At 39.1% G+C, this 26,130-nt stretch overlaps 1 protein-coding gene across 8 annotated transcripts in view; it reads right to left on the bottom strand.

The window, feature by feature from the left end:
* Positions 1-543: 543 nt before the first annotated feature.
* Positions 544-26,130, bottom strand: part of dlg3 (discs, large homolog 3) — a gene marked incomplete at its 5' end in the record, with an annotated part of 94,518 nt that continues 68,931 nt past the window's right edge. For 4 of the 8 annotated variants that reach the window (XM_079249962.1, XM_079249965.1, XM_079249959.1 and 1 more), the window contains 13 exons: positions 544-1,692; positions 2,062-2,153; positions 2,234-2,343; positions 3,452-3,624; positions 3,709-3,810; positions 3,905-3,955; positions 4,146-4,187; positions 5,627-5,726; positions 6,332-6,407; positions 6,519-6,695; positions 9,489-9,603; positions 18,673-18,775; positions 19,696-19,852. In XM_079249962.1, the coding sequence (XP_079106088.1) occupies positions 1,586-1,692; positions 2,062-2,153; positions 2,234-2,343; positions 3,452-3,624; positions 3,709-3,810; positions 3,905-3,955; positions 4,146-4,187; positions 5,627-5,726; positions 6,332-6,407; positions 6,519-6,695; positions 9,489-9,603; positions 18,673-18,775; positions 19,696-19,852 (1,405 nt within the window). In that variant the 3' untranslated portion in view covers positions 544-1,585. Of the gene's footprint in view, positions 1,693-2,061; positions 2,154-2,233; positions 2,344-3,451; positions 3,625-3,708; positions 3,811-3,904; positions 3,956-4,145; positions 4,188-4,935; positions 4,982-5,626; positions 5,730-6,331; positions 6,408-6,518; positions 6,696-9,488; positions 9,604-18,672; positions 18,776-19,695; positions 19,853-26,130 lie in introns of all 8 variants that reach the window. The other 4 variants (XM_079249964.1, XM_079249960.1, XM_079249963.1 and 1 more) reach the window with 2 other exon arrangements.

Raw genomic sequence — 26,130 nt, 5'->3', positions numbered from 1 at the left:
CACAGTGGTTCAGTACCTGCCAATTTCAAGAGTCAATAAAAATTCATGTTTATAGATAGACAAAGCATCAAGTTTGACTCAAACCCAATTTTAGTGTTGTATTTTATCTTTTGGGGGGGTGGGGGCAAGGGATGGACAATTCAAAACAGAATATACTGACTTCATTGTTAGAACATCCAGCACAATTATTGTCGTTCTACCCGTTTTAATGCCACTACAGTGGTGGCAGATAGGACAGTACCATGTGACCAATCAGAAGAGAAACCTCTGGGAAGGCAGAGAGTGTAATGGGGTGGTCTGCTGCTTAACGTGAGAAAGGTGGCTTTGGCTGTCCAAACTGTAATCCAATGGCCAAATTTAATTACACAGGCAGATAAAGGTTAAAAAGACAGGGAAGAAAAAAAGATGCCCACTGAGGTGACTTCTTATATATTGTATTTTAATTTATACATACACATATATATATATATATATATATATATATATATATATATATATATATATATATATATAAAAATATAAAAATTATGTCAATGTCAGATCTTCTGACAGTTGGAGGTCACAACGGTACGAAAAGATGAAAATGTTTCCACTCTTCTCATCAGTTGTGTGCCGTCTCCCTCACAGACAACAGGTAGTCACAAAACAGAATTTGTATTTGATATAAGGCAGTTTGGTGTTTTGCAGAGAGCCCGGTTACACTTCTCTACCTCCAACCTTACAGAGCAGCTAAAAACAACAAGCAAAGAAATCCCACAAAGAAAAGAAAAAAGGAATCTAACAGCCCTCCAAATTGACAGCTCAAGTGAAGTGTAAAATGTATAGATTTTAATATGTAGTAAAATCTTACTAGGATTTATCATTTATCTTGTGATTTTAATAATATAAATGTAGCTATTCTCAACGCATTTCTCTCTCATGGTTCGCCTCCCAAGACGTCTATCGGCTGCAGCACAGACCCCGGGCAGACGACCAAACAGCAAGCTGGTTTGTGATACACAGATCACCAGGTTTTTTTTCAGGCTCAACTTATTTCCTCAGTCAGTACAAATAAGAGAGACGACTCCTTGAACAGTACCATCAGCAGGGCTCAATTTTATCCAGTCTTTAGAAAAAAAAATGAAAGCAGGAAAATCTAAATTGGTCTTCAACTTCTCATTTTGTGTCTTTTAAAATGTGATTTAATGAACATTTACAAAGTGTTCCAACTTGGTATGACTTGTCTCTGTCCCCTGCAACTTCATTATGAATCCCAACTTCCTCCCCTCTGATTTCTTCACAATGTTCTCATCTTCAGGCGTTCCCAGTCCACAAAAGGATTTATACCTTTTCCCTTTTGTTTTCATTTGACAAATTCCTGTGGAATGGCGTTTCCAGTCTTGAATGGATTTGTTGAGAAACTCATGCAGGGGTGTGCACAGTCACAGTAATGGTGATAAGACTTCTTTTCATTTAGAGTAACATAATGATGACACTAAAACTTGATATGAAACATATCTGCAAAAAGGAGATGAGGAGGGAAGGGATGTGGACGTGGGTGGGGTCTCTGGGAGGCAGGAGGGCTGCAGAGAGGATGGTGGGGAGCTCAGAGCTTCTCTGGGGAGGGAATCCAGATGTAGGGCCCAGACTGCTCCTCAATGATTAGCTTGATTTTGTTGTAGATTTCGTCTAGCGAGTCACCCTGTACGATAGCTGGAGGCAAACAGGCAGATATGTTTGTTGGCTGCTACTAAAGTTGAGCAGCTGATAGACAGTAAGCTCATGTTGCACTCTTCAAGTTATTTATCCGAGTCAAACTACTTGCTAGCTTTGTAAATCAAACAATTTTACAAACAGTATTTCTGCATTCTCAAATATGGAGTTCAAATATCTTCAGTTTTTTAAGTTCACAAAAAAATAGAATAAAATTGTTTAACAAAAACAATCTGATGTCAGATTTCCAAAAAATGTGTTAACCATCTGTTTACCAAAAACAAAAAGAAACCTAAAGATTTGATTTAAATATCTGAATGAAACAATAAATATTAACCTGTGACTGAAGTAAAAAGCAGTGGGACCAACCTGTGAAATACTCGCCGAAGTCTTGCTCCAGCTTAACTGCCTTGTCAAAGACTTTATTGGCCTGCTCATATGTCTGTCTCTTATTCATTTCCCTGAAAAAGACAGAAAGGACTTTAACACACTCAAACCTGATTATATCTTGATCACAATGTGTGCAAAGACATCCACTTACATTAGAGTTTCAATGGATTTTGGTTTTATAAAGATGGCGATTGGATAAAGTTGTGCTTGCTGCAGTCGTTTTATGGCATTCCCAGACACATCCAGAATGCAGTGTTTCCCCTGTAAGCAGACAGAGTTCACCCAATTAGAATCACTCTTCTTCTGCAAGAAATATTCTTGAACTACTTCCATATTTTTCGGGCCAAAAGGTGCACTGGATTATAAGATGCAATATCAACGATCTTTTAATATCACATCTTATATATATATATATATATATATATATATATATATATATATATATATATATATATATATATATATATACACACACACATATACATATACCGTGTTATGAGGCATTATTTTTGTATGCACGCACATGTAGTTCGGTAAGTTAAATCATCTTTATATCACTTGGTTTCAGGCGTCACCATGGTAACACGTGAATCAGCTGGTTCAGATCAGCTGGCTTTTGAAAATAAAATGAATAAAAAACCTGTAGCTGTAGCTTGACAACAGTTGTTTAGCATAAAAACTACATTGAGACTAACGTTAAATAGTTCCTGTACTTCACCATATTTAGCCAGTTTTATGAAAAAGAAATAAACATTTACTATTAAATATTTACTGTGCGGAACCACGGTATACACTGACTAAACAACTCGGATCTGTGTATAAAACTATGCATTAACGCTGCTGCATGTCGGGGTCTTCTAGAGTTAGTGTTATGCATTAAAACCCTACTGGTAATGCACGGGTCCAAGTTGTTTAATGCGCTTATTCCAAGGTCCCACAAAGTAAACCGGTACTGGTATGTTGAAGCCACAACAAAGTACGTATCACTCTGCAACGCTGCTGTAAGCTGTAATGCCACGAAGCAGTGCGGCTTTGTAACTGACCAAAGTTGTACAAAAACATTTTGACAGCTTTATGAGCACCATGTACCACATAATATCGGTTTGGGGTCAATAAGCACAGTCAGAATAATTAATACACAAGGCCCACCGGATCATAAGGCGCACTGTCGATTTTTAAGAGAATTTAAGGATTTTAAGTGCGCCTTATGATCTGAGAAATACATGAATTGTTGTTCTGGTATTGCTGATAAAATGTTCATTTTGGAGGTAGTAGGTATAGAAACTTAATCACTCTTAGGCTACCTATCATGACTCTTCCTCCCTGTCACTGCAAACATGTACTGGCAAATCAATCCCACGACACCTACCCTCTCAGCCACAGTTCTGACTGATAAGATGCTTGTCCCATACAGGTTCTCATTAAACTGGCCAGCTTCAATGAATTTATTATCCTGAATGTCTTTCTCCATTTGCTCTCTTGAGGCCACAAAGTGGTAGTCCTGGCCGTCTATCTCGTTCTCTCGCCTTGGACGGGTTGTATCTGCAGAAGCAAATGGAACAAGTTTATTTTGGTCCCAGCTGTTATGTTTAGTGTGCCGTGAAGTGGTGTTGAATGTTAACTCACGAGGTACACATGAGCCAAACTTGTGGGGAAACTCAGAGATGAGGTCATCATTTACTCTGTCCTTCATTGGACCCAGGATGATCACAGGCCTTGTGTAGTGGACTGAATTGGGGGCAGAAAAACAGAAACCGTTACAGGTTCAAAAAGCAGAAAACCAATACATCTCAATCAACAGCATAAAAAAGATTCCACTCACTTTCCTGTCGAATGACTGGCTCATAGGAAAGGATTGTGTCCTCCTGACCCTCTGTTAAAAAAAACAAATAAGATTGTTGAGCAGAACATGATAAATGTCCCTTTTCTCACTAAAAATTTTAATTCAAGGTTTAAAATATATCATTTCACAAGAAAAATTTAAAAAACATTAATTGAGAGCTGCATCTATGTGGGAAGTGTGAAATAAATCAGGAAGACCAAGACAAGTTTGGGTGACTCACTTGAACTACTTTCACTGTCACTTGTGTTGGATGTCAGGCATTCTGCGAAAGCAAGAGTGAATTTTAGATTAAAAACAGTCACATTCGCATAAATGTTCCTCTTAAGAGTAGCAAGTATTTTCACCTGAACAATCCAAGGGGAAAACAGAAAGCAAAACAAGAAAATCAACGCTGTTCCTCAACAACTGGGTCAATAAAAGAAAAAGGGGAAAAAGAAAGCAGAACTTTTGTTTGCTGCAGCAGCCAAGCTCTTGCAATATTAGGGAAGTGGTTTTAGGTGCCAGCAATAGGAAATTAGGCATTTCCTGTGACAATATCCCAAATCACCCACAATTCCCTTGCCAATGTTTCCTATTGCTAGAACCCCATCTGTGGCAGTACAGCTTTTATCAAGGGGAAAAAAAGAAAAAAAAAACTCAAATGAAATCATATAGCCATTGCAGTGTCCACAGGAGGGAGGCAGGAGGTGGCTGAAAGTGTTTCCAGCTGCACAGTGACAATTTGTTCTTACATCAAATTTATTGTGACTCTGTGCGACCTTACATGACAAAACTCCACTTAATGTTTTCATAAAGACCCCAGGAGACATTCAGAAGTGTCACCCTGTCTCCCCCTCCCCTGGGAATGCATCCTTCATATGTACTGTGAATCTGAGATGGTGTGCATGAGCACACACTGAAATCGTGTCTGTCACTAAATGTGTGTGGTTTTTGCATTCCCAGCTGGGCCTGCAGTGACAAAGCATTTACTCTGGGGACAGCTGCTTGACACAGTAAAACCACACACTTACTCAAACTCTTTGATCCATAAAAGTCATCGCTTAACCCTGGGAAGTCCTAGGTGTCCCGACAGGTGAGAGCAGAAACCAAGAGAAGAAAGCAGACAGGAAGAAGAAGAGGTTAGTGAGAGTTGGGGCAGAGAAGGAGAGGAGTGTGGTGTGATGCTCACCAGGCCTGCTGACATACGGTGCTGTCCTACTCATTAAGCCTGATCTCTACTTTGTTCATAGTAAGCCACTGCCTTTCAATTACACAAGCTCAATCCCATTAAAATGGGATTTTGACTTGTTAAGTGTTAAAGCCTCAGTCCAGTTAATGAGATTCTTCCTGTTGTGGGTCAGAGACTGACTGGAGAATTGATCAGGACTTAAACAAGGAGTAGCATCGCAGCTGTAGAAGGCCTGGGTGTTAATGCAGCCAAGAACGTGCAGACGCAGTTGGCAGCACACATACAAGCACACACTCCTCTGGAGCCCACAGACAGATGCAGTCGCACCAGAGGAGCCCCATGTCTCCAGCTTTGTGATGCCGGCTCCTGCAAGTGGGGGATTTCTCTGGGACAGCGAGAAAGGGATGAGAATGGTTCTATCACACAAACCATCCCTGAAGGTGAGCGGATAGATGAAAGTTGAGACGGAACTGAAGCTCGAAGGGGAAGGGACAAAAACAACACCCCCCCTCGATCACACAGCTTGTACTCACGTTCAGACTCCACCAACTCCTGCACAATATTCTCCTTGCTCTTGTAAAACGGGAACTTGCGTGAGAGGTTGAAGCTTTTTTTGCGCTTTACTTTGACTGGCTGCTTGTTCATTTGTGGGTGAGAGAGGGGGGAGGGGCAGGAGGAGGACGAAAATGGAAAAAAAACAAAACACTGGGTTTCAATGAAGGTACTCAACCGTCATGCAATAAAAGAAAAAAATGAAATGTAATACAAAACAATCCACATCAGATGATGACAATGAGAAGCAGGAAATGGGTGAAAATGAATGGCACATCAATGTGAAGGAACCAGTGTCTGTGGACCAAATTATACATGTACCATTAAAACAAATTTAATCTCCTGCCATGACAGATAATACAGACAATATTACTTCTGATTTATACTTCTGCTAATTAAATCTGACAGGTCAGCCTCTGGCAAACCTGCTGCATTCTTACAACTAGAGATTTCTTCATTTTACTGAGTGTATGAGCTGCAGAGGTTACAAAGATCTCTCATCTCCATGGAGCTTGTGTGTAATCTATACAGTAACATGAGAGGTCTTTGTGCTTGCTTCAGTAAGCAGGTGCTGGTCCCTTTCCCACACTTAGGGGGGAAGTAGGCCATCTCCTTGGGAGCCCAGCAGCAGCTCTGAGGACAGCCACTCAGGCAGCAGGGCAGGGAGCAGCCAGCCTCTAACTTACCCTGTTTGATTCAATCATGCCTGTCCTCGCGTGGAACTTGACTGTTTTTAATCTGGCCCGCTCCTTCTTCTCAACTCTGGAAAAAAACAACCAGAAATTTTTTGTTTGCTTGTGATTTGTAACTTGGAAGTCGCCACTGGAATGATGTCTGTCATTAAAACTTGTTTGACATGAAGAAGAACAGTACCTTTTCTTGCTTGGAATAACCCCAATCTGCTCGCTCTCTCCATGAGGTGTGACGAGCCTCGCCTGCCACCACTCATCGTCAGAAGCATTTATGACATGAAGGATATCCCCGTAAGAAAAGCTCAGGCCTTGGCTGGGCAGGCAGCTGTCCCTCGTTCGATCGTAGTCAAACAGAGCTCTGCAAAAATAAATAAATAAAAAGAAGATTTTGATTTCACTTATCTTGAATTTCTGAATAGAAAATTGGCATTCACTGTGATCAGATAACTGCACTGCATGTCCAAAGTTGGCACAAAATAGCAGCTGATGAATCATTATACACGTGGTACATATGGCTTGCTTGTGGTCTGCAGTATAGCAATAAAAATATCATAATGTGATCTATTGTAGTACTTTGTATTTAACAGTAACTGAAGATTAAACAGATTAAAACCCATTTACAGCTCAAATAAGACACTTATTTTATATTAACATAGAAAAACAAGGAAAAGTTTCTTCAGACTTCACCCATAGTGTCATTCATAATTTTCCCTTTGACATACCCTGCAGCTGCTCCCACGTGCTTTCCACTACAGTGTTGTCTGAGTGCCTCACTGTCTGGTTAGGCAAGTATATCAGCAGTTAAAAGGCATGTTTGCCTGATTTACAGGTTTAGACTTCCTTAACTTTCTGCATAAATATACCAAGTAGGGATGAAATGGTACTTTTACTCTGTCAGTTTTCTTGGAAATGTAACTAACGAGTTCCCACACGAAGAGTAACTGGATTACAGCTACAGCTTCTGGCGAGCGGACACTACCGCTTGTGAGAGATTTAAGGAGAAGCCAGAGCTTTGAAGACTCCCTCCATCTTTAAAATCTCTGGTTTGGAAGCACTCAGACTTCCCAATGAACTGGTAAGACAAAAGCAGTAAAGCTGTGTTCTGGAGTCGTTTCGCCCTATAGTCTCGTCCCGTCACAAGAGAATGGAAGCAAACCCTCGCTAAAAACTCACTTTGGGTGAACTTTGCTTGAACCACAAAATCACTATGAGATGCACAAAGGCCTTTTTTTCCCTGTATGCTGTTTCAATAGTTTCTATTTTAAAGAGCTGTATAAAAAAAAAAAGAAAAAAAAAAAAAAGAAAAAGGCTTTTTGATATTTATATTTTCGGAAAACTTTTTCCTCCAATGATAAATACTGTAAATAAAACATGTAAATAGGATGAAGAGTTTTTACTTTGAATGCAGTCTAAGTAAACGTGTGCTCATTCAAACAGTGGTTCCATTAACCAAAGGTGTCATAGCAAATGATCATATTATTTTATCATATACTTTTACAGCTTTTTAAAAGTTTTACTTTTAAGAGAAAACAAGAATTGTGAATCAAATGAAAGTCTGACGGAATGATCTTGTTCTCTTGAAATATCACTTCCCTTATGTGCAGAAACTGTATAATAAGATAGGGGGCATATCTCTATGTATAATTCATTTGAGAATATTTTTTTGGAGAATGTATTGCAAGCAGTTTATTTTTATCTAATCTTAAATGTTATTAAACATGTTTCTGTTTACATCAAAGCCAAGCAGTGTGATGTTTTGTTATTGCTCTCATGCAGTACCAAAAAAGAACTGAACTACACCTTTAAAACTAAGGTGTGCTGAACCGTGATTATGGTGTACCATTACATTCCTAATACCAAGGTACAGCAGGCAGGCAGTGGTGAGCATGCATCTCTTTCTTCAGATGTCAGACTTTCGCTGACAATCTGCTGAAACTGCATGATGAAACTATCATGGCACCACCTAGAAAAAACCTGTAAGCTTGTGTTGTCACCAGAAAAACAAGTTTTTCCTCAACGCTTGCTAATGAGTGATAATCGCATTTCTTGCATTAACCATATTATGGCACCACCACATCCTTGTCTTATAGACAATTCAAAACACGCGTGACACTTCTTTTAAACGCCTCCACATTCCTAGGGCTTTGCTGGGAGGAACATGGCAGCTCCTGCTTCTGTCTGCAAACTTCACAGCTATTCCAACACAACTGTGGGCTTAGTCACCTGCACAGGAGCAGACTCAGCTCTACATGCCTCATGGGAGTCAGTGCTTAAGACAAGCATGAATCATGGTGGTCACCACTCCTCTGACGATAACAGGATTCAAACACCTAAAGACTTCTGAAACACTGCTATTAAACTAGATGAATTCAGCACGATTAAGCTGAGGGTAAGTGAAGCACATTAGAGCTTCAGCAGAAACCCTGCTTTAAAGGCAGGGTAGGAGATGTATTTCAAGAGGATTTCTACAGCCCTTCAAATCCCAATTGCAGCCAAATAATGCTCTAAACACACACACTGCAAAAAAAATTAGCTGCTCGTGGAACAGACAAGACTAAAATCTAAAATCACCAACCCGTTCTAAATGACTGAATGGTGATGTGACTATAAAATTCAGCTGCCATTTGTCCCTCCCCCCTCAACGAGTCTGCGTTGTATTTTTCAAAATATAGCTTGATCAAACCATTTTTCCAGGATTATTATTATTTTAACTCATTTGTCACCGAGGTTTTCCTCATTTACAGGGACGACGAGTTTACAGCAACACAGTCTTAAACATATAACAATAAAATCAGAACACATAATTGACTAAAATGAAGACAATCATATATGACTTTGTGAATGGAATAGAATTGATTAAACGTTTTAAATCAATTGCTTGTTAGTATAAGTCCTGTAAAAAAATTAAATTTATACAACCAAGCAGTTAATTTTAAAAGGTAGGGTAGGATTTTCTATCCTGCCTTTACATGAAATGTTATCCTACAGATAAGTCAATGTAAAAGAGGCATTTTATTGTATGATCAAACCGTGTATTCAGGCTTCACTCATTCTCCCCCCACAGACAGGTTGGGGTTTGTTATGCAACAGGACTTATTTACCTGCACATCTTAGTATATGAGTATATAGAGTACCTCTGTGATAAGCGTACCTGACGTAGAGGGAGCGTTTCTCGCTGGTGCGCAGGGAGCCTGATCCTGAGCTCATGCTGCTGTTCATCATCTGCTCCCTCAGGTCGTGGATCTTGGACTCAAAACGACTGTACTCTGTCAGAGAAAACAAAAAAGGGAAGAAAAAAAAAAACGTGTAACTGTTGCATTGAAAAAAATAGTCCTTAAGGATGCTACATTACTCCTGAGTATGGCAGTGTAGACCAGTTTGTATAAAGAGACACTTCTGCTCTCGTTTCACTGGAATATTATTGGAGATGTGAGCGTTGCAGTGAGCCAGAGAGAATAGAGAGGAAGGGTTCAGCAAACCCTTAAGCTGATTAATGACCCCAGGAACAGAGGGTTTATCACAGATCTGCCTTACACATCCAGTAATGTCTCCTGTCAGGTAATTAATTACACATATTAATTAACTTCAACGTGGGCTCTTTAGTGTGGTTTAGAAAAAAGGGAAGGCCTCCAACAATTTCAAATGCATGACAATTTGTCATAGGTGTATAAAACCCAGTTGCAGCTCAGCTGCACACGGATGATGTATGAATCCACCTGGACCTCCTCATTAACCTGCTGAGCACAGCGTGCTCTGTGCCCAAGCTGCTGGAACAAGCAAGGCCACCACACCACACAGCACACGGCTAGATAAACAGCCCAGCAGATGCACCTGGGAAAACAAGTAGGCTGAGGTACTAAAAAGGATGAAAAACAAACTACAAACGCTGATTTCACCATTTTGGAACTTTGGGAATGAAAAGTGTTCATGTTTTCTGTAGTTTGGCTTGAGTGCTCAGGGATTTATTTGTTCAAGTCAGAAATAAATAAAAACATCTAGTTTCCCCTGTGATAACACACCACATTCATGATCTGTAATAAAACAGTGCAATTAGTATAATCCAGAATTATTCTTCAGATCTGACTCCTATGATTGTACGATAGACTCCTACATTATTGCCTAAGCATCAGAGTCGGCAACATTTCCTGTAACATGAGCGACATGAGATCAAAGTCCATATTCTATCAAACATGCCTGGATGTAGCCTTGGAAAAAAAACAAACAAAAAAAAAAAAAAACCACCTCTGACTTCATAGATGATTTACCTGAAAGAAGCTTAAGCTCCCAGAAAAATATGAGCAGGTGCAAAAACAAGCTAAAACTCACTCCCTGCTGCAAAAGATTCAAAGCAAACACAGACCTGATCTTCGCCTCGTGATGGCTCTCCGCCCTGTTTTCTGTTAAAAAGGTTAACAATGCAACAAAGTGAGGTAACCAGACACCTCTTGACTGGCCGTAACCAAGAGCAACGATGTAGCACTCCTTATACAGGGATAGCATGCGGAAAGACTAGTCTACTTGGCTTTCAGACCCAGGAGACCCAGATAAAGGAGCACAGGAAGCAGCACCTTAGGAGAGGAGGAGCAGCAGGACGCTACAGAAACTAAATGCAGAACAGCGATGTTTCACAAAACTACCAACCTGAAGGGCTGCTGTATAAAACTGTATAGGAAATATGTATCTGCTCCACAAAAAACAGTGTTTTACAATAATGAACTTTGTCATTGATGGCACTAAAACAGACGAAGAACATCTCTGCAAGTTTTGGTTTTTGTCCTTTCTCAAATCTTACAAGCAAACAAAACTTTTCCATATCAGCTAAATCTGATACAACTAGCATAGAACCTGCCCAGTATAGCAAACAGGGGCGGGAAAATCTAATTGAAAAATTGAATATCGGGATTTTTTGCTTCACAATCTTAAAATCAATCTTTTTTGTTTAAAAAAAAAAAAAAAAAGATTTTTTTTTTTCCAAATAAATAAAAATAATCCATTAAAATTTATTTCATTTTTATTGTTTTTATTGATCTTTTCCCTTGTCTTCTTGCTCATTACAGCAGTAGAATGAAAGTCTGGATACTGTGTTGTTTTTTTCCTAATTGAAATAAAGAAAAATGACCAGCAAAAGATGCTTTGTACATTTTTTTTGCTTTTTAAATCTACAAAAATCAGCAATAGAGAAATCATGAGAACTGCCATTTAAATCAAATCGGCTCCCAAAAAACCAGAATCAAATCGGGACGAAAGCATATTGTCACAGCCCTAATAGCCAACAGCAGCTTCCACACATCAGATTGCTTTTTTTCCCTTTAAAAAAAAAACAAAAAAAAAAAACTGCATGCTGCTGCCCATTTTAACCTCATTAATGATACACAAAGTGGAAACAGCAGCAGGATTTTCAAGCCTTATTTTTCTTCATTGTTTTTTTTTAACCATCATATTCACAACCATCACACGTATTAAGAGTAAGTTCCCCCTATTTATTAGAAATTTGAATTCAGTATTAAAATGTTTGTTTCTCATGCATTCATTTTAAAAAGCATTACAAACAATATTAATGTCAAATTGACGTGTAGCAGTTCATGATCTAAACCAGGGCTGTCAAAAAAAAAGGCCAAATTAGGATCCAATTCCTAATTTCTCTCTGTAATATTCCCGTTTTAATGTTCAAAATGAAATATAGAACTTTAAATGCTCTAATTACAACAAATTAACAACCGACAAATTAATGAGTAAAAAATTGAAAATGTTTCATTGGAGTGTGCATTTTAAAACAGGGAGTGCTGTTCAATGGGCGATTTCTTGGTACACTTCTTAAATTGATACAAACAGAGCTCACAAATACACTCACAAAAGGCTTGGTCCTGACATAACACACAGCACCAAGCTGCAGGCAGTGTAGGACATGATCACCTTTGCTTTATGGTCAAACTGAAAATGAAACATGCAAAGTTGCCAGACTGATCCTGCCTTGGCTTACTGTTACATATTAATGTCTATTAATCAAGAATGTGGACAATAATATCTAAAAAGTTTAAAGTACTGTAACATGCTATAAACTCTTAGAGAGCAAATGGAGCGGTTAAAGTATCTAAACTGACACTTAACCTTTACGTTGGTTCAGCTGTGGCCAGGGATATTTTTAAATTTTTTTCTACTGTTTGGACTGAAGTGAATTTAACTGCACTTTTCCACTCATTACAGCTTCAGTTACAATATTCATGTCTTTGTCCATTATTTGATACAGTAGTCGACTAAATTATATTTCAATTAAAAAAGTTTTTTTGCTTTTTGGGGCAAATATTGTTAAAAAGCGATTAATCAGGATTAATGTTTCCCATGTTTCCCACCAGGGCTTCTACTAGGGATGCACAGATACCAATACCAGTATTGGTATCGGCTCAATACCAAGCATGTGTACTTGTACTTGGTATTAATAAAAGTGTGTTGATACCACACTAGTCAAGCTAGCGCATGTGTATTTGATGACATGTTTCGGACATGTTTTAAAAGAAATAAATACCTTGAATGTTAAAATGTGACATTTTTTTTGTTCCACTAAAACAGTGATCCTCAATGTTACTTAGAGCCGCAGTGTTAGAGCCGCACTCAATATAGCCTACTAAGATAAGAGGAGAATCGGTGCATCCCTAGCTTCTACCACTGCTTGTTTATTGTCATGCGTGTCAACATACCCCCCCATAAATAAGCAGTTCTGGATTTGGACATCAAAACTATTCTGACCACAGCAACCCTCCTGGACAGACACGGCACATGGAAGTGCAACAGAAGCAGGAGTCTAGACTTGAGCTGAAATGGATATTAGTGGAAGACTGAATAGATTAATATAAACAGACATTAACATTGATTACTCAAGCTCTATTAATGTGTGGAAAATGCATTTAATTTTAAAACGGTCACAAAGAAAATCAGAAATATGATCAATTTTAAGAGTCATATTAAATACTTTACCTGCTCCAGCTGTTTACTAAGAGTTGTAGTACTTTAAACCTTTAAAATGTTTTGATCCACATTCTTTATTAATAGACATTAATATCTGACAGTTATCCAAAATGGGATCTATCAGTAACGTCAGTCTGGTTAGATAGCAGAAGAGATAACCTCCTGCTCCAACAAAGCTCCTGTTCTTTAGGATGGGGGGGAAAGGGACCTGTGCTGCTCCTGGTAACAAATTAGAGTAAACTATATGTTCCTTCATGTTACTCATCAAAAGTTTCCAATATCACTAGAAAAAGTCACTAGACTTATTATAAGTCACTAGACTTATCGTCGTTTTTTTCTTCAAAAAGACTCAGAGGGGTCTGGGGGAAAAAAAAAGAAAAAAAAAATCACCAAACATGGCAACAAAGTGCTAAGTTAGTACCGGATTGCATCATTGTAATTGACGTACCAGGAAATTGTCCACAATTGTCGTTTTCCTGTAATTAATTTTAATTAATGCAGTAAAGTCCTACACCTTATTCATATATATATATATATATATATATATATATATATATATATATATATATATATATATATATACACACACACACACACAAATAAATAAAAGGTGTGTGTGTATTTTAGCTTATAAACTATTAAAAAAACAAAACAAAAACGTTTTTTTCCCCCCATAATTATTTCGCTAAAATACTGTTATATTTAGAAAAATCTGGGACCATCAGTGCTGAAAAATAGTTTGATCCTTAAATCCAGCTGAAACTGCAGCTCAGATTATGTGAATGTGGTTGAGTTTACATTTAGATGCACTGTTGAAACCTTCCCAAGAAAGTATGCATGCTTCCCTTCTACAGTGACAGACATCTCTCCTTCCATCATCTTCAAAACCCTGTAACTCATACCAGAACTATCTGAACAGCCAATATGACAACGATCTGGTGGTAAGCTTTCCCAGTTAGAAGAAAGAAAAAAAAAAAGACGAAGCATGAAGCAGCAGCTCTGCAAACACACAACGTCCTCAATGCAGCTACACTAATTGTTTACAACTCACCTGCAGTGTTGACTGATCTTTTCTTGACTTGTTCTTGGAGACTGGTCAGTTCTTTATAAATGGTTCATTACATAGGACAACCTTTGCATGAGTTGGGAAAGAAATTATGACGGTAAAGTCCTGGTTTCTTAAGTCAATTAAAACGCCAGTGCTAGGCTGTATTTTTAGGAGTGACCCACAGGAAGAAAAAAGACAGCTATTAGAAACTGGGACTATTCTGTATCTCACTCCCACTGCATGTCCTCATTAGTTGTACAGCTTTTTTATTTTGGGGGACGGTAGTTTCTCTTTTGATCCAGTTATGCAACACAGTGGGCATGTGCTTGTAATGCGAGACTGTCATGTTCTCGGGAAGAGTCGAACTGCTAGATGCAAACATCCCCCTCTCTGATAATGTAACAAAGAAAGTGTGTGGACAATTTGGCTAAAATGATTCAGCATAAGTCAAAAAAAAACACTTGAGTTTAATGAGGGTGAGTAGAGTGGAACATTTCCTCCATTACCATCCTCCCATTTCCTACAAGGAAAGATTTGTGTGTAATTAGACTCCTTGATGGTGGGGCATGGCAGTACCCCTGTAATTCCTGAGTGAGAGTTAAAGACCTGGTGATGCTCCAGTAAGCCAGTAAGTGTCAGGCAGGACTCCTACAAGCCTGTGTACTCTGTTGTGGCTTCATATAGTGTTCAGAGCCTTTGATCAGAGGTCCATCATGGATGCCCAGGCCCTGAGAAAACTCTCTAGGCAGTGTGCCTGGCATAAACTAGCACTCATCCATACCCCCCTTCCCCCCCAACCCCCAACTGACTTGTCCTGGTACAGCTCACTGGGGGTTCCTCCTGCTCCAAGCTCAAATGTACAACTTGTCACACACAGCTTTAGGATGCCAGCAGATTTACTGGCGACAGATCTCAGGTCACCAGAGGGGATGCAGGAAGTCAATCATTTGCCAGCACTCAACTTGTTAGTTTAGAGTAGTAAAGAACTGTTCACACACAGACAAGTGTCCTTCACTGACAAAGTGGGCACAGTACTGAGAAGCATGATTGGTATAGACAACAAAGGTTCCCTTCAACTGACCGCATCATTATTCAAGATTCTGCATGAATGATTTGGCATGCGAGACAAAATGAACTCACAGAGCCAAGTATGACCATTCATAATTTGCATTTGGAGACAGGAGGAAAACCCAAATCTTAGCCTCCACACAACTTACAGATTTAGTTCCAAATCCATTTTTATTCTGACATCTGAGGGGCTGTTCTTTATTGGAAGAGAAATCAGTGTGAAGCCAGAGCATGCCAAAACTTATACCTTCACATTCCTATCATAGTACTCACCCAAAATGTTAAGCTAGAAAGATCCTCTCCACTGTTAAAGTAATACAAAAACCTACTCACACACACACACACACACACACACACAAAGCATGGGGATACTTAAAGATAAGAATGTGCCCATGCAGCTGTAAAATACAGCCAAGCTAATGGAACCATTTTGTAGAATAAACTTAGGGAAAAAAAAAAAGCTGAGCAGCAGGCGAACTCTGCTTCAGTCGGCATGAAATAAGGATCTGTGGTCAGTCACTGTGACTCACAACTGTAATGCCAACATAAAACAGTGACTTCACAGCTCATAGGGTTGGTTTAACCACCAAGCTGACACACACCTGTGACCACACCTGTGTGTCTTCTGTTGAGGTTACATAAGAACAGTAAATAAAGATATTGCTGAATGAACCCTGCTACTTTTAAAATGACCTGAACTGGCTTTAAAGTGTTTTAAATGGGGAGAAAAGAGAAGCGAATCACAAAAGCAGATAGGCTACAGGTAATGGCATTTAAACAAGGCTGAGGCTATCCATGTCTGACACAGTGAAGGTATACATAGATAGATCTGTCTGTATTGCTTCCCTATTAATGTTAGCAGTGATAGGGAACATTCAATGTTGTTACACGGTACCACTGAACTAAAACTACAGCAAGCTGAAGCCAACTTCCTCTGGACATATTGGTAAATAATCAGGTTCTACGATGCAACTCGCGCAGTTTGTTCCCCATTTCAGTGTGTCAACAACCCTCCGACAGCTTCCCACCTCCTCTCACCTTAGTTAAACGAATCCCTGGTTAATTCTCTGTCGCAGCCGGTAGTTTCTTCATCCAGCCATTAGGGAGTTCATGCGGCTTCAGCTCTGCTGCTGCTGTTGTACCAGAGCCCATCCCCCATCCACACTGTCTGGCTGGTAGAAAGATAACTTTGACGCTTTCCACCTTCACTTTGAGAGCATTTTAAACTGTCCTCTTGTGTAGCCGTGGAAGGAGAGGTCTAACTTTCCACTTAGTTTCCTTTTTCCATCGGTGCCGGGGACTGTGTCCACAGACAGCGACTTCCCGTATGGGCTCGTAGTTTGAACAGAGAAAGACAACAGCGGTTCGTTTGCCCGCCTTGCAGTTGGCTTGACTCTTCAGGCTGCTAACACAAGACCCGCCCCTGAACCTGAATACTTCTTACACCCAACCTATCGGAAGCGCTGTCCCCATTAGCGGTCAGAGCTGATCAATCTCACACAACTGCTCCAGGTAGACACGACTGCACCATTAAATTGCCACTCAAACCATTAGCGACTGCATTTTTATAAATGTACTGGAGACCTGAGATCATGTGGTTCACTGCCCGGTATGAGCCCTGTAACTCCAGCTCCTACATATCCCACAATCCAACTTGTCCGTGGAGCCTCTGACACACGTTTCCTATCTAGTCAATGTTCATTCATATTGAAACAAGTCACGTCACATGGTCAGAACAATATCTTTTCACGCGTTTAATCCATCTAAGTCTTGAAAACCCTGTATTGTAGTTTAACAAGAAGCAGTGTGACCGTCTATTTCCTGGATTTTTTTGTGCCAGTGTTTGGTCGCTTGGCAACAGGCAGACTTCACCAGATAAATACACTGGCCCGAGATGTCCAAAACATAGAAAACATACTGGTGGTCGTTTTTAACCTCTACAGGCTTTTTCTTACAGAAAACTGTATAAACGTCTAATGATATAGTACAGGACTTTGTGATATTGAAGGTGCTTGTATTTATTTATTTATTTTTTGATAGAGTAAGGCTTCTTGTTTCCAAGCCAGTGTTTGTGATACAAGTTTTTTTTAATATGTCAAACTGAAATATGAGCTATAATGTAGCAATGAACAAGAAGGCAAATACTGAATTTACTGTTTCCAAGCTTAAGTTACAAAGCCATAATTACATATTTAGAGAAATTTTTCAGTGTCACATCTGCAAAATAACACTACAACTACCAAGCTGACAAGAGAAAAATGGATGGAATAGTAAAACGTTCTAACCATCACATATAAATGCAAATGTAGATCACCCTTGATATATGGTGTTGGCGTTTGTCTAATTTTTAGCTCTGTAGACTTCCCTTCTGGTTTAACACATTGTTTTGCCTCTGGGTTTTACAGTTGTGTTCCATCAGCATCTCTCAGAAACAAGACTTGTTTACTTCCAGAGACAGGAAGCTAACTGCAGATTCAAAATAGCAAGATTACCTAAATCCAGTATTTGTTTATTTAATTTTACTGATTAATTGTGAATTCAACTGGGAATTTGCAAAGTCTGCACCACAAATTTTGACAATAATTTATTTATTTTTCTACCTGTTTATCAGATCTGATTATACCAGTGAAATATCTAGAACATTAAACTGTGGATTTACTTTTAATGGCAACTTTTCAGTTTTAATAGACTATATTATTTAATTGTATTGTTTCACTAACAAAATTGTTGAAGTCTTTCTAAAAAAAAAAAAAAAAAAAAAAAAAGACTTTAAAAAAAAAAGATGTTTTTCTGATCTTTAGTGTTTCCTAACTTAAATAAGATTTTTTTTCAATAAGTATAATTTAGAGTACAATCCTTACAGCTAATCCTTAATCCTACTCAATGCTGAGGTGGTATGTATTGTTTTTATGCTTGCTTTTTGTTGATGTTTTTACATTTATAATCTATAAAGCACTCTGGGCTATGTTCAGTTTGTTTAAGACATCATAAATTGGATAGATTGTTAATTAAAAGTAGTGTTATGTGTGCATTAATAGTTATGTGGTAATGTTATATCAGAGGGCATTGTCAAAATGTAGTTTAAAGAACTATCACTGGTGGTTTCTCAAATGATCGCAAACACAAAAACATATAAATAAGGTATATATTTAAATGTTGGACCAGATTTAATGAGCAGTTTAGCAACTACAAGTTTCAGACACATTCATGGAATAGTCTCTTCATACATGGCAGGCAGAAGATAGTAAGGCCTTACCTTCAGGCCTGTACTGAGCAATGATGGTGACAGTCTGTCCAGCTCTCTTCAGTGCTGCAGCAGCTTGCTCATGTGTGGCATTCCTAAGATTCACTCCATTAACCTGTAAAAAGCAGAGAATTTTACTAGATCAGATACCAAAGATCAGGGTAGTCCAAGTACAGTCCTAAAGATCTACTACCACACAGTTTTTAGATCAGCGGTGCCCAGGTTCAGTCCTCTATCTCTACCATCCTGCAACTTTTAGATGCAACTCTTCTCCAACACCTGAATCAAATGCATGTCTTGTTACCAGGCCTCTGCAGAGCTGGATGACATGCAGAAGAGGGAATTCAGCCATTTGACTCTGGTGTGCTGTCACTCAGCTCTGCAGAGGCTTGTTACCAGTCCTCTGCAGAGCTGATTGACATGCTGATGAAGAAATTCAGCAATTTGATTTAGGTGTTTTTGAAAAGGGATGCATCTAAAAGTTGGAGGATAGTAGATCCTGCGGAGAGAACTTGAGCACTCCTGCCCAAGAAGTTTTTGATATTTTACACCTGTACAGAAAACAAGTCCTGCGGAATAGATAAGTCTACATTCAAGCTAAATGGTTTCATTCAACGTTACTAAGATAACTACCATGAGAACATGGAACATGGAGTATGCCAACATGACAAGTCAATTGTTTTTTCATAAGGAGACCATTACCTTGAATCTTCTAAATAATTTTGAAACATGGTATTATCTTGTTAGACTTTAAGCTGTATCAAAATTAAAACATAGATTTTAAGCAACACTGGACTTCAGGCAAGGCACAGCTTATTTTCCAGAGAGCTGTTGTGGATTTAATGATTTGCTGAAGGACATTACAGCGTGGGCAGGTGTTTGCTGGCTTTCTAAACACTTAGCCACCTTTAATTTTATCATGATTAATCTGACAGCGGAGGTTGGCTGAAAATCTCACTGCCTCAAACTTGTTATAGTTGTGCATGTGGGTTAAAAAAAAAAAGCAAAAAAAAGCTTGAAGTCAAGATACTGAACTGAGAGAATCCGGTCTCCCCTCCTCAGCTCGCCACTTAGGTCAGCTGGTCCACCAGCCAAGATGAAGGACACAAAAATCCCCTCTCCATCCTCCCCACCAACGATGTTGAAGCCCAAACCCGTGGAGCCCTTGTGCAGCACTACCTTCCTCGGCTCCCTGCCAAACAAAAGTGACAGCGTTAGGGTGAAGGGCAAAGCACAGAGTATACAGGAGACACCACCGGGGTGAGATGTGACCAGAGCTGCAACAGAAAAGGCATATGCAGAGGAGTATACAGAGGCAATTTCGGACAACAGCCATCATTTTTGCACCGTGTATGATACCAAAATGTCAAGTGCATCCAATTTAGGTAGCTACAAGCCGCAGGCCTGCAGATCTTTTATTGTGGATCCACTGTGAAAGTGAGCACTTGAAAAAGAATAGTCATATGATTTAGGTGAGGACACTACACATTAGCAGAAAACAATGAATAACCATGAAATGTTATGCTGTAATCATAATACTGATACACTGAATATCCAATGAAAAAGTCTGGGTGATCTATTCATTATTTTTCTAACTGGGAGTAGTTCATTAAGTTGAAGCAAAAATAGCGCATGATTTTTTATCAGTACATATTTAAAGTAGGACAAAATAAAGCAGTATTAATAACCAAACATAACAATGATCTTTCTAGAGCTTATTAAGTCATTTAAAAAAAAAAGAAAAATATTTTAAGTAATACATATTTCAAAATTCTGTTACATAATTTTTCCTAAAAATATTCACAGACATGGTCTCCTTTATGCACTCTGAAAATGAATGTGTGATGTCCACCATACAGAAGACTCCAAAACATATTAAAGCATCTTCAGGAAACAGTTTTCTCACTTCGAGATGTAGTTGAGAAACATCAATTGAGACCAACAGTAATCAAGAACAGCAAAGAAAACAAATAGTGTTGCAAGAAAAGCAAACTAAAACCACTTTTGACAGCAAAATATCTGCAGAAAGATTAAGAGATTCTGTGGTAGTGGTGCACAGTTACATGTAGCAAATGTGAATCATTAGAGGTAAACCTTTCTGAAGCTTCCACACAAAATTAAGCAAGGAAAGCTTGCAAATGAACAACTTAAGAAACTTGATGCATTTTGGTATTACATTTCTGGCTGGACTTACAATGTGTAAATGTATTTTTCTGGCAGCAAAGAGGAAAAATATAGTTAAAGAAATACATTTAAAAATAGGGTAATTTATTGAAAAGACATTTCCGAAAGATCACGTATAGTGCCATTATTGTAGAGATGATGTAAACAGTAAAGGGTATACTCAGTTTAAATACATTACAGGTTATATCCAGTGGGAAAGTGTGTCCAAACATTTGACTGGTACTGTATAATATCAATGTACACTTGTAACAAACATGGCAACATCTTGAAAAAAACAAAATGACCAAAAAATGAAAATGAAAAAAGCCTCTACTGTCATGCCCTGCCTTCCTGGTTCCACTTGCCCTCACTTGGATTATCCTTCCTCTCCAGCCACAGCTGCACCTCATCATGTGAATGAACACACCTGTCCACAATCACCACCACCTCCCTTTAGAACCAACTCATTTCTCCACAGCAGGCGCTAAATAAACGTTTGGATATAACTTCTTTTTTTCAGCGTGAATCCTTCCTCCTCCTCCTCTTCTTCTTATGCAAACCCATGACATCTAACAGGAGGATAAAGGTCTTAAACACACCTTAAAACTGACAATAGACCATCTGAAATGGTGAAAACTGAAGGCTGGTTTTGACCAGTGCAGTTTCATTGCTGATAATCTGTAAATAGATATTAAAAGCAAAATGGCCCGAGCATCTCAAATATAGAAGTGAAGCTAAAAAACTCTGGTAACATTTTAAAAACGTGACGACTGCTAAACAAGTTGTTACCAAACAGACTGTTATAGAGTGCCCAAAGTTTTGCTTTAAAGATAGAGCTAAAAAAGGTTAAATAGCCTTAATATTCAATATCTCCAGCTGTTATACACAAAATTAGAAAATTTGCCAGTGAAAAGATAATCATTCCACACATTTAAATAGTACAGTTCCTTCAAAGTCTCGCCATCAGTAGCATCACACAGTCCAAATACCTACAGTATTAGCAATAGCACATGCTGTTTATGTATAAATGTACACTTATACACACATCCACTTCTATGAATACGACAATAGACCACCTACTAAAGCTTGCTGTGGTTTTAGCTGCTATGACTCATCCTCCCGCAGACTGTTCAGATTGCTGCAGCTTTAAGATGCAACGGAGAACAAACCGCTGCTATGGTCCAGCAAAACATCCTGTGAATTCACTTTACACACACAAACATATACACGCACTCATACACATGCATTCTAGGAAGCTCAACAGTTCACACACACATACTTCCTGCAGACATTAACACAAACTGCACACTCATCTGGGAAAAAACACACACAGTTTCCTCTCTTAACAGAAAACACTGCATGGCTCCCATTAGTGGTCTTCTATTGCAGTCCGCAGCTGACAGTCTACAGGAAGAATCCCTGCTCATTCCCAAATGGCTTCACTCCAACTTGCTGTTCATTTTTCCCAACGACAGTGGCTTCGAAAAAAATTCCAGATTTTTTGGAATGACTGAAGAAAGCTAATGACTCCATAAGACGAGAAGAGGAATATGGAAACAATGAAACAGGACCCATGACATAACCCCATAATTCTGTATGTATCATATTTGATATATACAGTTTCTGAGACCTTTTGAATCATTTCATGGTAAAAACTTGGCTCAAAATTGATACTTGTCTTCTGCCACTTTGTGAAAATAATAACACAATTAGTCACTACAATCTTTTTTAAGTATCACACAGTATTAGACAGGAAATATACAAATATTTATTTTGTTAGTTGCTTTTTAGATTTTGTTAAAAGGCCAAATAAGGACTTAAGATAAAAACGTTGGACGTTTATCACCATTTTCTCTTGGGTTGGGCTTTCAAGGGTTCAAAATTAAATGACTGAAACTGACTTTGTCAGAGAAATAAAGCTTGTATAACAGGTCAAAATAAAACAGCAAATCAGGAGTCCGTGAATCTTGATCTGACCAGCTCACAATGGAGGGAGAATTAGGAACAGATAATCCAAAACTATGTTAACATGCTATCATGCTAATGTGTGTTCTTACTTTTTTCCACCAGACATTTATTAATCTTTGGTACAATAGATGAAAAACTAAATAAAACTGGCAAACAGAAATGTCCAAAATATATGCTAAAACAACAGACATGCCCCCAGTGAAGTTTAAAATAGCCTCGCTTTCCGTCTTGGGTGTTTCATCTCCATTTGTCAAGACACACAAATCTCCATGGTTACCTCAGGATCCAGATCCTGTGCTTGCTTCTGAAAGAGCATTTCCTTACAGTGTGCTCAGGCAGGCTCCTCACCAGGGACAAGGAGGATGAGATGTTGACTGTGAACATGTTGGGTACTGCACATCGCTCAGCACAGTCCCTCTTCCTATCTGGCCTACCACAAAGAGGTGGGATACAATTTTAGAAGCTCCTGTGTTCAGGGCCCCATGCTCCCTATCTCACCCTTGCGTGCTGTGATGGAAAACAGCTCCTCTTCAGACTTTGACAATCGCTCTTGCCATATCGCCAGTAAGTCAACATTTAACCTCAATGCACCCAGAGGAATAATCTTTTCTCTGTCTTACAGGAAGAAGCAACAATCACCCCTCAGTCACATCTGGAATTATCATGGCTCGGACGTGTCGGGCCGGAGGTTATCCAGATATGATCTCCTTTCAAGTCGAGCTGTCCCCTCGTCTCTGCTGAAGGGATCAGCCCTTTCCAATACAGCACACAAGCATTCCTGTCTGTCAGCCTGGCCCTCCGGAGACTAGGCAGATAGTGTCCCAGGAGCTCCTTGATAATTTGCAGAAATGTAAACAGACTGAGCAACTCGTGGACTACCTTTCACAACTTCTGGGCCTTTGATTTGTTGTCCTCATAATCAATGACTAGGCTGTACACTGGATTGCAATCTAATTCTCCAGAGAGAGAGATAATATAGGCACTACTGAGGAATATCTGAAGAAATAAGGCTAATTTTATATTACAGCTATGACTATAAAGGAGCATTATTTCTGCAAGTTACATCTGAGCAAAATATGTGAATCGGCTGTTAATTTGAATGGAAAATAGCATTGAATTCCTGCCGTTTTAAACGCAGGGATCAAGCCTACTTTACATAGCAAGACCTGCTTCCCCTCCCTTTCCCTTTTTGTCTGTTCATCTATGCCAGGAATGTAAACAGAGTGGTAAAAACCCTTTGGCTCTGCTCCGCCATCTTTATAATTCAGAACCCACCTCCCCTCCTTTCTCTGTATTTTCCCTCTGTGCTTCAGTGTGTTGGTTGAGGCCGCCGCAGCTCAATCTTAAAGCTGTGAATGGATATCTGGGCTACGGGGTTCAGCGGAGCTCACTGCTTTGGACTCTGCACAATAATTGGCTCTGCTTCGCTGATTAATGATGGACTCTGCAGATGGACGCCATTTTACACAGACAGAACCAAGCTCTTGCAGCACTTTATCTTTCCCCATCTCCAAACAGATTACATTAGCTTATCTATGGAGACGTATATACTCTATTCTGTCTTCCTTTTCATTGACTTAATTTCACCAATAGATTTTCTGTGGCTGCTCTTTTCTTTTAAATGGACAGGGACATATTTATCTAAGCTAAAGGGACAGTTTAAACTTCACGTCCGACTCAGTGACTGAATAAAATCAGAATGATTAACACCTATCTTGAGTGCTCACCTGGATCTTTTGTGGATAGTTTTGCTTTAGACTCCCCTTTGAGCTTTTGCAGCCTTTTAAAGAGCCACCCAAAGGTCAAAGCGTCACTGATGACTAAACTATGCACTGATCAGTCAAAGGTTTTGTTTCTATGTGTGCGAGAGAGAAGTTACTGATTAGCTCACCTGCTGCTTCAGTACCCAGGCTTGTGTATTCACACAAGATGAGTCTAAACAAGGCAGCTGAACTAGAAACACTATTCTACAGTACTGTGCATATTTTAAGGCACAAAAGAAAAAAGATGCTTTTTAAAAATCCATGAAAAGTCATGTGAACAAGAAAGTGCATTCTTGTTCAATTCTAAGAAATTCACATAAAATAATTCATCCTTATCAGATCTGAATAAAAGATGCAACAAAGATCACATTTTTATTTGGCTCTCACCTGTCTGGAGAAGGCTGGTCCAGAGGTCTTGTGCTTTGTTGCATCTTTGCATACCGAAGATGTACTCCCATATTCTGTTTAGAGACAATAGACTTTCTCCTGGCTAATTATCCAGACAAGCTTTGATTGTTCACTATTACTGATTAAAGGTATTCAGAGAAGTAGCTTTTGGGGTTTGCAGTTTCCCGGAAGCACTGCAGGGTCTGACCTTGGAGTAAACTTACTGGGACATCCACGTCTGGCAACTAACACAAATATTTTTCTCTTGTGAATAATATTTCTCACTGTAAAATGGCATGCCCTAAAATAACATGGAAATAGCTTTATAAAGTTCCCAGACTGAGCAGCAATAACTACTTCTCTAAGATCATTATTAATATCTTATGATATTCTCCCAACAGATACCTCCAGACCACTCTGACCAGTTAGAGCCGTTAAGGATAGTCCCACTTGCTTGTGACCAATTAATCACATGAATAGGATTAACTGAACCTGGCTGCTGTTAATCCAATGCACACGTTGAACAGGGTTCAACATGTAGCATGTGTTTCTTTATCTCAACAAATACAGTTATACCTCATTTTAAAGGTATACAATGATGAAGTGATTTTTTAAAATAATAAATGTCACACTGACATAGGATGTACTCTCCCTATCACAGGATCATGAATAACCAATTTTTTTTCCATCTTTAGAACTATCCGTCATTCCTCTTGTCATTCCAGACAGATTTTCTGGCTGTTTTGCTTTTGGGTCACTGTCCTGACTCACTGACTTGAGCACAAAACAGAAGCCTCTCCCTGATGGCGCTGCATAACAGATAAGAATCTAAGCATCTAAAGTTTGCTAAACATTTGCGCAGAACTGTACACAGAATCTACAGCAGAGCCCGGTGATGCTCGCAGCCTGGGACTTCTTGTTTAGTGATTGTACGCACTGTCACCAATGCACACAGATGTATGTTTACAGCAAACATGCATAGTAAACACAGGTTTGATCTCTTATCAAGTCCAATGTGGACAGAAACAAGAAAGGGAGTAAAATCAGATGGATAGGGAGGAGGGGTGCTTTGGGGGGGGATGTGTCTCTGATGACACCACTGAGGGGGATGTGCAGATGGGCAGGAGGCTGATACAAGCACTGACTCATTCCTCACAACCAGCATGATCGACTTCTATGGAAGCCTGCG

Source organism: Telmatherina bonti (genome assembly GCF_933228915.1).
Source record: "Telmatherina bonti genome assembly, chromosome: 12".
In the NCBI taxonomy this organism is placed as follows: domain Eukaryota; kingdom Metazoa; phylum Chordata; class Actinopteri; order Atheriniformes; family Telmatherinidae; genus Telmatherina; species Telmatherina bonti.
The sequence above is the reverse complement of the archived record's forward strand: the minus strand, read 5'-3'. Positions and strand labels throughout refer to the sequence as shown.